Source organism: Topomyia yanbarensis, chromosome 2 (genome assembly GCF_030247195.1).
Source record: "Topomyia yanbarensis strain Yona2022 chromosome 2, ASM3024719v1, whole genome shotgun sequence".
Lineage (NCBI taxonomy): Eukaryota > Metazoa > Arthropoda > Insecta > Diptera > Culicidae > Topomyia > Topomyia yanbarensis.
This window is the reverse complement of record NC_080671.1, coordinates 350,092,743-350,103,937: the sequence shown is the minus strand read 5'-3', so window position 1 is coordinate 350,103,937 and position 11,195 is coordinate 350,092,743. Positions and strand designations below refer to the sequence as shown.

At 41.0% G+C, this 11,195-nt stretch overlaps 2 protein-coding genes across 4 annotated transcripts; one reads left to right on the top strand and one right to left on the bottom strand.

Annotated features, from left to right (window-relative positions):
- Window positions 1-9: 9 nt before the first annotated feature.
- Window positions 10-1,767, bottom strand: LOC131684215 (protein C1orf43 homolog). 3 transcript variants are annotated; one of them, XM_058966898.1, is made up of 6 exons: window positions 1,431-1,767; window positions 1,103-1,274; window positions 903-1,032; window positions 749-835; window positions 411-691; window positions 10-38 (listed from the first exon to the last, which is right to left on the bottom strand). In XM_058966898.1, the coding sequence occupies exons 1-6, from the start codon at window positions 1,629-1,631 to the stop codon at window positions 25-27; spliced, it is 885 nt and encodes a 294-aa protein (XP_058822881.1). In that variant the 5' UTR covers window positions 1,632-1,767; the 3' UTR covers window positions 10-24. The 3 variants fall into 3 exon arrangements, with proteins under 3 accessions (XP_058822881.1, XP_058822879.1, XP_058822880.1); XM_058966896.1 differs by lacking the exon at window positions 10-38 and adding an exon at window positions 57-176; XM_058966897.1 differs by lacking the exon at window positions 10-38 and adding an exon at window positions 57-157.
- Window positions 1,768-5,631: 3,864 nt separating this feature from the next.
- Window positions 5,632-10,695, top strand: LOC131680673 (uncharacterized). Its single transcript, XM_058961385.1, has one exon. It carries the CDS (start codon window positions 5,632-5,634, stop codon window positions 10,693-10,695), a length of 5,064 nt encoding a protein of 1,687 aa, XP_058817368.1.
- Window positions 10,696-11,195: the final 500 nt, after the last annotated feature.

Below are 11,195 nucleotides of genomic sequence, written 5' to 3'. Positions count from 1 at the left end.
TTACTACCTATTTTAATCGAAACATCATGGTACGTCATCTGAAATCCAACAAATGGTTTGTCATGAGATTATATTAGTGTATTTCCAACGCTATTATGTTACTTAGTAGAGTTCCAAGTTTTTACGCATTCTCAAACCATATCAATCTTTGAAAGACCTGTGTATGGCAAAGGTTTCTTTAGAAAATCAAACAGAGAAAGAGGAAAAGTCAAAAGAAGCATACAGAGAGAAAGATTAGAAGAGAAATAGCTATCGTTGTAAGCTCTCGTACGCTAAAATGTGCTAAATGTGAGCGTTGAAGCATTATTGAACTATCAAGTATGTGGTAGAGGAAACGAAAGAATATTGAAATAGGAAAAATATTTCGCTAAAACCAAAAGATAACAATCATGAATGTTGTCCACTCTAACCTGTTTCCCCGTGGTACTGTGAAATGCTGAGTATTTCGTTTTCCGCCAGATCTTCATGTTGCTGCAGCTGCTGTTGCTGTAAGTGAACGCCGAGCGAAAGGTTAAGTCGAGCGTTCTGATTGCCCGTGTCTCCTCCCACACCACCACCACCCACTGCGCTCATGGGTGGTGGTCTCAGACGGGAAGGATCCAGTAGTGATTGCATTTTACTTTGTTTTTTCACTGGTGTTCGACTGGGTGAAGATTTGCGACTATTCGTGAAAGTTTTCAACATTTTTGCGCTGCAAAAAATGTTTACATTAATATTTGCAGCAATCAGGAAACATTTCATCACTTACGCGTCAGTAATCTTCTTTAGTAATCTTTGATACGCTTGATACTCCTCCTCTCCAAACTCATTTGGATCATGACGAGCATGTTCGTACCTGTAGGTATTAAAACGTTATTAAACTCACTGTAGTATCTATTATTCAAACATATTCATTATCTTACATATCGCAAAACTGGTGGATCAGTCTCTGCCCGGCGCCATTCAGCGGAGCTGCCAGTGTTGTCAACAAAAACGCTCTCAAACTGTCCCGGGGGTGTCTAGTAGAACCATCCTGTTTGGTGATTTCCTTTTCTGTGTGGAAAAAAGATTTGCTTTGCTGATCAATATAATCGAACATTTTCCTAAAAAGTTCTGCACGCACCCAGTTCTTTGACGTCGTCCATGGCTTTCATTCGATAGTAATAAGGTGGCAAAACAGAGTCCGGTTGAAGTATATACTTCTCACCATCCTTCTTGTCATCCCACAGCAACTTTGGTTCGTAGTATATCTTATGAATACAGTCAATACGCCTCTCAATTTCCTTTTTAATAGACTATTCAAATAAACAAACAAATCATTGGTAACTTAGTGTCGACTAATGTAAACGTTGACCTGTTATCATTATTTAACATGGATTCTTCAGGGATGAAGCATACTTGGCACGATAGAATAGAAAACAAATCGTTCATGAAATTTAGTTAAAATTTACCTTTTTTGCATCGTGACCAACAGCGACATGAGGGCCCCGTCGCTGTCGGAGCGTGAATCGAACGATTTGTCGCTTTGCAATAATGAAACAAATTGTCACGGCTAGCACTCCCCCACCGATGATTATTACAATCATCACTCCGGATAATTCCTCCATCCTGGCAGATGTGTTGGGCGTTGCGTTGGCAATTTTTTCGAACATTACATTAAAACCAAACGCTTGTACCAATTTTCAACACTCCCATTGATTTTTTTTAATCTTGTAACTCGAAATCGATATAGAACAACAGCTCCTTTCTCAATTTTAATGTTAAATTTTTCGGTAAACAATGCAATGTCATAATGATACACGCTCGTCAAATACCGCTCGTTTATTAAAAACCAAAATTACTCACACCAATAAAATAAAGTACCCATTAATGTGTAGAAAACTACCCATTTTCAAAAAAAGTGGAATAACCCACTTAATGGGTAAAGAGCTTACAATTGTACTCATTAATGCATTCATGCACGAAGCGAAACTTTTTTCTTTGATTGTTCAATATACAATATTTTATTGTTGAACTAACAATATTATGTTCATTCCAACCAAATTTAAGTTAATTTTGGTTTTGACTAGTAGTAAATCAGTGTGTATTGAAAATGTTTGTGCGCACCGTATATTTCATTGAAATTATTGTGGTTATCACTGGAAATTAGCAAAAAAAAGCGAAAAAACAAGATAGCGACAAGATTGCGAAACCGCCATTTTTAAGATTTAACCATGTAAAATGTAATTTGAATTGATTTTTATATGAAGTGTTCGAGCGACTATTGGTCTTGAACCAAGAAAAAACAGGATGATGCAAAGGAATCGAGTTAGGAATCAAAAAGGCACACTAAACAATAAATTAAATAGGTACCAAAAATAGTAACAAATAATTTCCGATTTTCGCTCAACATGTAGTGAAAGGGTGAATAAATCCATGAACTGTCAATTCATGACCGTCCGATACCTGACCAAGAGGGGGTATATATTGCTAGACGTTTGTTCTAAACTGGGCGGATGGAGCTAACAGGGTATATTTTCAATTCTTTCGCTATTTTGAATTGATTCCGTCGCATGCTAATCTTCGGTGAAAAGCACAATACTATTATTAATAAAAAACAAAATGTATGCTTCTACAAATTTTGCAATTCCGATTTCAACAAATATCGCAGCCCAGTTACGCCAAACTCAACACTGTGGCAAGTGTCAATGATAAAATAATTAAAAACATTGGAAGTAACATAACCTTTGACACTGTCAGAACAACCTCAAAATGCTGAAAATAAATAGCTGGCAAATGATCCTGCAACGTTTTAAAATTTACAGTAAATTTAAAAATAAAACAATAAAATTATTGAATTTATTTTTATTAAAAAACATCAACTGTTAATAACCTTTCCAACAAGCCCCTCGTTCGCTGCAATCACTGCTTCATCTACTCGATGCGGCGAGGCGTAGGTATGCCGGAGCAAGTCGGCGCGTCGGCGAAGACCGGATAATAAATAGACAAAGCTAATTGTAAACAAACGAAACAGAGAGGAATCATCTGGACCCCATTGTGCGATAGGTTATCTTTAGTATAATTATTAGGATATATCGGTAAATCAAATACAACTAATCTCAAATTGAGCAAAGGTCGATTGTGGTACGAGCTACCTTATTATGTCGCAGAGGTTTGCTATGTAGAGAACAGGTTTGAAGTAAATTTACGACACCAAGTTTATGCTCGAGTAGCATCATGATTAAATGCATCTCTTATTGTTATTTAGTTACTTAATCACCTGGAAATCATTTTCAAGGGCGCAATTGTCTACTTGAAGACACTCGAGAAGAAACTAATTGTATGTTAGTATGACTTAACTGAAATGTACCATTGAATTAAATAAATTTGATTTCAGTTCGAGTCTCGCCAAAAACGGACTGCGAAAACTTCTACATCAACAGTAAATATTTTCTTCTATATTCGTTGTTGTTTCAACTGAATCATATTGTTGGACCAATCGTGTTCACAATATTAGATCAATAATATTGGCAATCGTTTCAACAATAATATTGTTGATTCAACCGATGATGTGATTGAAAGCTAGAAATGTCAAAATCAGAATTTATTGTAGAAATAACAATATTACGGATTGAATCAAATATTGAATATTATTAGCCCTGAGATAATAATAATTATTGTTAAGTTTATACCAGAATATTGTTATATCTACAACTAATTTTTCTGCGTGTTGTAAGCAACGCAAAATACATTATGAATTTCTATTTTGATGGATAGAAATGCATTTAATTTCGCTGATTTTTAAAAATGCATTACAAGTGATCTGCCCTAGATCTGCCCCTAGATGCCAACTATGCAAATTTTTGTTTCTCAGTGTGGAAAACCCAACCAGCGACAATCGTTCTTTCGTTTAGTGCTAATCCATGATGTCGGAAGTAGTGCGATGTACACGGATACGAAAAAATACCAAAAGTTGAGCTCTTTTGAGTCAATCTCGGGGTATCGTGAAATAAGGTAAAATTAGGTAGACCGTGTTGAAGCTAGTTTCCCTTTAACCACTGCAAAAACCACAGCTCATTGACAGGTTTTTTATACTCAACATTGAGTTAAATATGCCTAAATTTAAGTTGAATCTACCTAATTTTGAGTATACCTCAAGAAACTCAAAAGTACCTTATTCCATGGAAGGCCTTGACTGAGTCGAATCTCTCACTCTCTCTCTCTCTCTCTCTCTCTCTCTCTCTCTCTTTGTTTATGACAAAGCTAATAAGTGCGAAAGCGACACAAGACTCAAAACTACCTAAATTTAAGCACAGAGAACAGACAACGTTGGAACAGACATATATGCTAGAACAAACTTTCCCGAAAAGCCTGTGTAAACATTTAAATAAAAATACATTGAAAATCACCATCGCATACAGGTTCGCATGCGTGAGTCACCATTGTATCCAAGTTCGCACAAAAGTCCCGTAGCGATTGCTGGCCGATCGAAGCGCCAGCCAATGGCAAGTTGCTACTTGCTGTTGTCATTTCAAAGCGACAGTTTTATTTCTTACACAAGTTTACTTGTATGTCTTGTATGTCAGGTCTCAGTGATTTAAGTTAAAAGAACTTATTCTGCGGGCTGTTTTATTTTTCCGTGTATAGCGCACACTCAAAAAAATGATCACTTACTTATCATATGCAAAAACATATAAATATTTTCCATAACACTTTTCACGTAAATTTTACATGTTTCACACACTGAGCCAAAAAATCACATACGTTTCATGTGAAAAAACACCTAAATTTTAAAAATGATTATTCACATCAGATTCATATGCATCAAATAAAACTTATACAATCACCGATGAATTTCAAATATAAAATGAATAACTTTCAATCGTGCCCCACATACATTTTATGTGACTATCACATACTCCTAGGATTATGTGTAAAACACATAACTATTACAGAAACATACGATGTTACTACAAAGCCCCTCGTCCACAATTAATCTTCTTTACCCGTACCGTACAAGTAAACTAAACGTCAGCCAATAGGCAATGACTCATGAGAATGTCAAATCAAAGAATTATAAAAACGGTCTTAGCTTACGTCTTAGAATCTAGTGATCGATGGTGTTAAAGCGGTAAATTTACTACTAAACTTAAAACTATTGAAATATTATACTACATCTAACTTATAGGCTACAAGTAAACTAAAATCTAGTGGTATTTAAAGACGGTATTTAAAGGTGATTCAAAGATATTTGTATATTGAATTGAGGTACAAAACGTGAATTACTTAAACTAAAACTTCATGAACTTACGATCTACTTAAAATTAATGCAGGTATTAAATAGCGGAATGTATTATTTCTAATCGCCCTTAATATACTTGGTCTAGCCTAGAACACGACCAGATTAGAGGTAACATAAAACATGACACAGCAATCCTGTGAATAATCGCTAAAACCTAACCTAACTTACAGTGGCTAATACGTGGAGTAAACTACCAAGGAGGAAACAATTAGAAGCCTAAGAGGGCACTAAACGTAAGAATTTACCTATTCAACTAAATACTAACTAATGTAAATCTAAAATTTTAGGGATTTTATAATCCTCGTAGAATAAAGATTATAAAATCGGAAAGGCCGTGGTTTCTCTGCAACAACTTATAAAATCCGTTTAAAATGCCATCAAAGAAAGTTGGCAACAAATCGGCGAAGATTCCGCCGCCGACGAATGTGAGCTGCAATTTGTGCAATTCTCCGGACAATAGTCGAATGGTGCAGTGCGACGACTGCAACAAGTGGTATCACTACAGCTGTGTACATGTAGATGAAGGGATCGCTAATTACGACTGCTGCTGTGACGAATGCGTGACGAAAAAGTCCCAGCCAGCGGGAACTTCAACTCCAGTCTCCTCTAATGGGCAGGAGCTGGCTGTTACCATCGTAGATGAATCATTGACGGTCGCGCCAACAACAAAAGCTACTAACGTTGGTGATAACGCTCTATCTGCCACCGGGGCCACAGGGCCAACCCTACAATGTACGGATAATAGTGACAACGCAAAACTACGTCAAGAAATCGAAAAATTACGCTGCATGTTTCAGACACAGCGTACCAATTTTGAACATCAGATCAATATGCTAGAGGAGCAGAAAAACACATCGATGAACGAGCGGATCTACAAACTCCAAGCACAATGGAGTATGCGTGAGAATCAGCTACAAAAGGAGATCGCACTTCTCAAGCGAAAGCCTGACAATGTTGCTATAGAGACAAAGTCACAGAGTGAAACAAAGTCAATCGTGTCATCAAAACGAACGACAAAAGACCGTGAACGTCGTCTAATAGCTCTAAAAGAACGGCAAGCTTTGGAAATGAGACACCTTGAAGAACAACTTGTGCTGATGGAAGAATGCAGTAGTGAATACGAGTTCGCAAACGAAGAAGAGGAAAATATCAGCTGTAAGGAGAAAGTTGATAAATGGTTGGAGAACGGACCTCACCCCGATACTTCCATAGCTCCTACGCCGGTCTGCTCCGACGTACTATCCGTTACTTCAAAGAGAAACACGAATAGCAACCGCAGTACGACCGGTAACTATTCTCAACACGCGCGGGCTCTCTCAAAAAACCAACTGGCTGCACGGCAAGCCGTATCTAAAGATCTACCAACCTTCTCCGGAGATCCTGAGGATTGGCCCCTATTTTTTGCCACATTCGAGAGTAGCACTGCAATGTGCGGGTATACCAACGAGGAGAACATATTTCGCCTAAGACGCTGTCTAAAAGACAAAGCCTTCGATGCAACGCGAAGCTTGCTTCTACACCCAGACAATGTGGGTACGGTGATGTCTACGCTGAAAACCTTGTTCGGGCGACCTAACCTTATCGTTGGGGCAATGATCCAGAAGATTCGAGACATACCACCACCGAGAATCGAAAAACTGAATACAATGATCAATTTCGGCGTATCAGTACAGAACTTATGCGCTACTATACAGGCCTGCGAGTTAGACGAGTATTACTATAACGTAACAATCCTTCAGGAACTAGAAGAAAAACTTCCACCAACAGTTAAACTAAGCTGGGCGCTAACCCGCAAACCTATTCGGAGAGTGAAACTCACAGATTTTAATGAATGGCTTAAAACAATCGTGGAAGCTGCTTGTGAAGTTACTACCCCGGACGTGGACATAGTCGGGAAAACAGAGAAGAAGAAGAATCAAGGATTTTTAAACGTCCACTCCGTGTGCCTGTCGGAAAGCCCGCGTGAGCCAGCGACAGATGATTGTATCGTCTGCAAATCGGATTGCGAGACCGTTGCCAAATGCAAACGTTTTTTGTCTATGAACGTAGATATGCGCTGGAAAGTATTAAGAGCCTGCAAACTTTGTCGTAGGTGCCTAAGAAAGCATTTCACGTCCTGCGACGTCAAAGATCCATGTGGGCAAAATGGTTGCACATTTTTACATCACAAATTGTTGCACAATGATACCAAGCACAGGGACGCAAGATTAGCGCCACCCTCTCCACCTACAGATTTAAATCAGTGTTGCAACATTCATCGCAGTGGCGTCGGTTCCGTATTCTTTCGATACGTACCGGTTATTATAAAAGGAAAAGGGAAATCAATTGTAACGTTTGCGTTCCTTGATGATGGGTCATCATCAACCCTGATGGAACAAGAGCTTTACAACGAACTAGGGTTGGAAGGAACCCCCCAGCCACTCTGCCTGAATTGGACGGGTGGAACCAGTAGGTGGGAAAAGAACTCGGTTAAGCTTTCGGTCGACATATCAAGTGTGCACAGCCCTGATAAACAATATCGCCTATCCGGAGTTCATACAGTCGCAGAACTCAGACTACCAGAACAGACATTGTCGATCGAAGATCTGAGTCAGAGATATAAGCACCTCGAAGGGCTTCCTATTCAATCATATTCCAGAATCGCTCCCAGAATATTAATCGGGATGAACAACTGTCGACTCGGACATGTACTAGATAGTAGAGAAGGCAGAGATAACGAGCCTTCAGCAGCTAAAACTCGACTGGGTTGGATTGTATACGGTCCGTGCTTCAGCTCATCACAACCAAATACAATTATCGATCACGCCGTTCATCGTTCGTATCATATCTGTGCTTGTAACAAAGGCCATGACGAGGACTTACACGCAGCCGTTAAAGAGTACTTCGCTTTAGACAGTATGGGAATAATTTCACCCCGCAAAATTCTACAATCAAAGGAGGATGAGCGCGCCATACGTTTACTTGAACAGTGCACCACTCTAAAGAACGGAAGACACGAAAGCGGTCTTCTTTGGAAGTACAACGACGTCCGGCTTCCGAACTCCAGATCAATGGCACTCACGAGAACGAAATGTCTAGAGAAACGAATGGAACGTGAACCAGAACTAGCCAGTATGCTCAAATCTAAAATAAGCGAATATGAGGAGAAAGGTTATGTACGAAAGTTGACCTCTACAGAACTGAAAATTCATCGCAATCGAGTGTGGTATCTACCGGTTTTTCCGGTCGTCAACCCAAATAAACCAGGCAAGATTCGCATTGTCTGGGATGCAGCAGCGGAGGTCCGCGGAATATCTCTGAACTCGCAACTTTTGAAAGGACCCGACCTACTCAATTCTCTAGTTTCGGTACTGTATAAGTTTCGAGAATATAAGATCGCTATTACGGCGGACATACGCGAGATGTTCCACCAAGTGAGAATGAACGAGAATGATCAACACTGCCAGAGATTTTTTTGGCCCGCCGAAGAACCCGGAGGCAAGCCTCATGAATATATTATGACCGTCCTGAGCTTCGGGGCAACCTGCTCCCCAGCCACAAACGAATACTGCATGAACCTTAATGCCCAGCGATTCGCCAAAGAATTCCCACGTGCTGTAGAGGCCATCACGAAACAGCACTATGTGGACGATATGCTGACGAGCGTAGAGGAAGTCGAACAGGCCGTTAAGCTGGCGAAAGAAGTCCGCCACATTCATTCTCACGCAGGATTCGAGATAAGAAACTGGCACTCAAATTCCGATCACCTACTGAACAAACTTGACGCTAAACCGCACGTCGAAACGAGCCTCAGCATAGATTCAGAGACTGCCATCGAAATACTCGGCATGTGGTGGGATACGAAAACAGATTGCTTCACCTTCAAGCTTTCCCCACGACACGATGGCGACTTGCTCTCGGGACGAAAAATCCCAACGAAAAGAGAACTCCTTCGAACACTGATGACTATCTTCGACCCACTGGGACTGATCGCCAACCTCCTAATGTATCTAAAAGTGCTTTTACAGGAAGTATGGAGATCCGGTGTGGGCTGGGACGAGAAGATTAGCGGCAATCTTCTAGATAAATGGAGGGTGTGGCTTCGAGTGCTTCCAGGCGTTCAATCAGTTGCGGTACCTAGGTGCTACCGCAAACATACCTCAGCGTCCGATGAAACGACGACAATCGAACTCCACACTTTCGTAGATGCGAGTGAGAGCGGCTACGCAGCGGTGTCGTATTTCAGGTTCGAAGAAGGCGATGAAATAGAATGCGCAATAGCAGGAGCAAAAACTCGCGTAGCACCGCTAAAGTTTGTGACTATTCCCCGACTAGAACTACAGGCAGCAGTACTGGGTGCTCGACTTGCTAAAAGCATCGTGGAGCATCATAAACGTCCGATCGTGAAGCGCTACTTTTATACAGACTCAAAGGATGTCATGCACTGGATTAACTCCGACCATCGTCGGTACAGCCAATTCGTAGCTGCACGCGTGAGCGAGATACTTGAGTCTACTACAACAACCGAATGGTACTGGATTTCGACCAAACTCAATGTTGCGGACGAAGGTACAAAGTGGCAAAAGCTTCCCGACCTCTCACCGAACAGTCGTTGGTTTAGGAGTCCAGAATTCTTGTGGACAAACAAGATAAACTGGCCAACCCACTGCAACAGCTTCGGATCGACGGATGAAGAACTTCGCCCTACCGTTCTCCACCACAACGCTTACGCGTCGATAATAGCGTGGGAACGCTTCTCTAAATGGAACCGATTGTTACGCTCGGCAGCATGGGTGCAACGATACGTCTCAAATCTTCAACGGCAATCAAGAAGTGAGGGTCTCCAGTACGGTCCTCTGTCTCATGAAGAGCTGAAACGAGCAGAAATGTGCATCTACCGCCTGGCCCAGAAAGAAATGTTCCCCAAAGACTATTCACTGGCTTCGCACCCTATCAAAGCAAATACACAAAAGCGTCTCAAAGAAAAAGGTCAGCTGTCCAAACGACATCCCATAATGGACGAAAGCCAAGTTTTACGCATTCCAGGAAGAATAGACGAATGTAACTTTGTTGGCGATCTCGCTAAAAGACCAATATTCTTGCCCCGGCAACACTACATAACAACACTTATAATTCGTGAAGTTCATAAGCTCTATCACCATCAAAATCATCAAACAGTTCTGAACGAACTGAAGCAGAAATACTATATTCCCAAAGTACGTACACAGTGCGATCGTGTTAGGCGAAACTGTCAATTTTGTAAAATACGAAATACAACGCCACAGCCACCAATGATGGGCAGTCTCCCTGCAGCCAGGTTAGCAGCCTACGCGCGAACCTTTTCGTATATAGGTATAGACTACTTTGGTCCACAAGAAGTACTAGTAGGGCGCCGTGTTGAAAAACGATGGGGTGTGCTAATAACATGCCTCACTGTGCTGCGCCATACACATTGAAATAGCACACAGTCTTACGACGGACTCCTGTATCATGGCCATACGCAATTTCATGTCTAGAAGGGGAGTTCCGCTCGAAATTTATAGTGATCGAGGGACGAACTTCATCGGTGCAGATCGGGAGCTGAAAGAAATTTTGAAAACGGTTGACCAGGATCACATGGTGAGAAGTTTTACGACATGTTCTACGCGCTGGATCTTCAATCCACCTGCCTCTCCCCATATGGGAGGGAGTTGGGAACGACTGATACAGTCGGTCAAGAAAGGACTGGCGCAAATAAAGCCACGAAGACTGCCTACGGACGAGATTTATCGGAATATGCTAATGGAAGTTGAGATGGTCGTAAATTCTAGGCCATTGACATACGTTTCAGCCGACAATGAATCAGCACCAGCTCTAACACCAAACCATTTCCTCTTGGGGACATCGAATGGCGTTAAACCCTTCATTCTATTCGACGACGGCGCAGATACCTTACGCAAAACCTGGAAAATGTCTC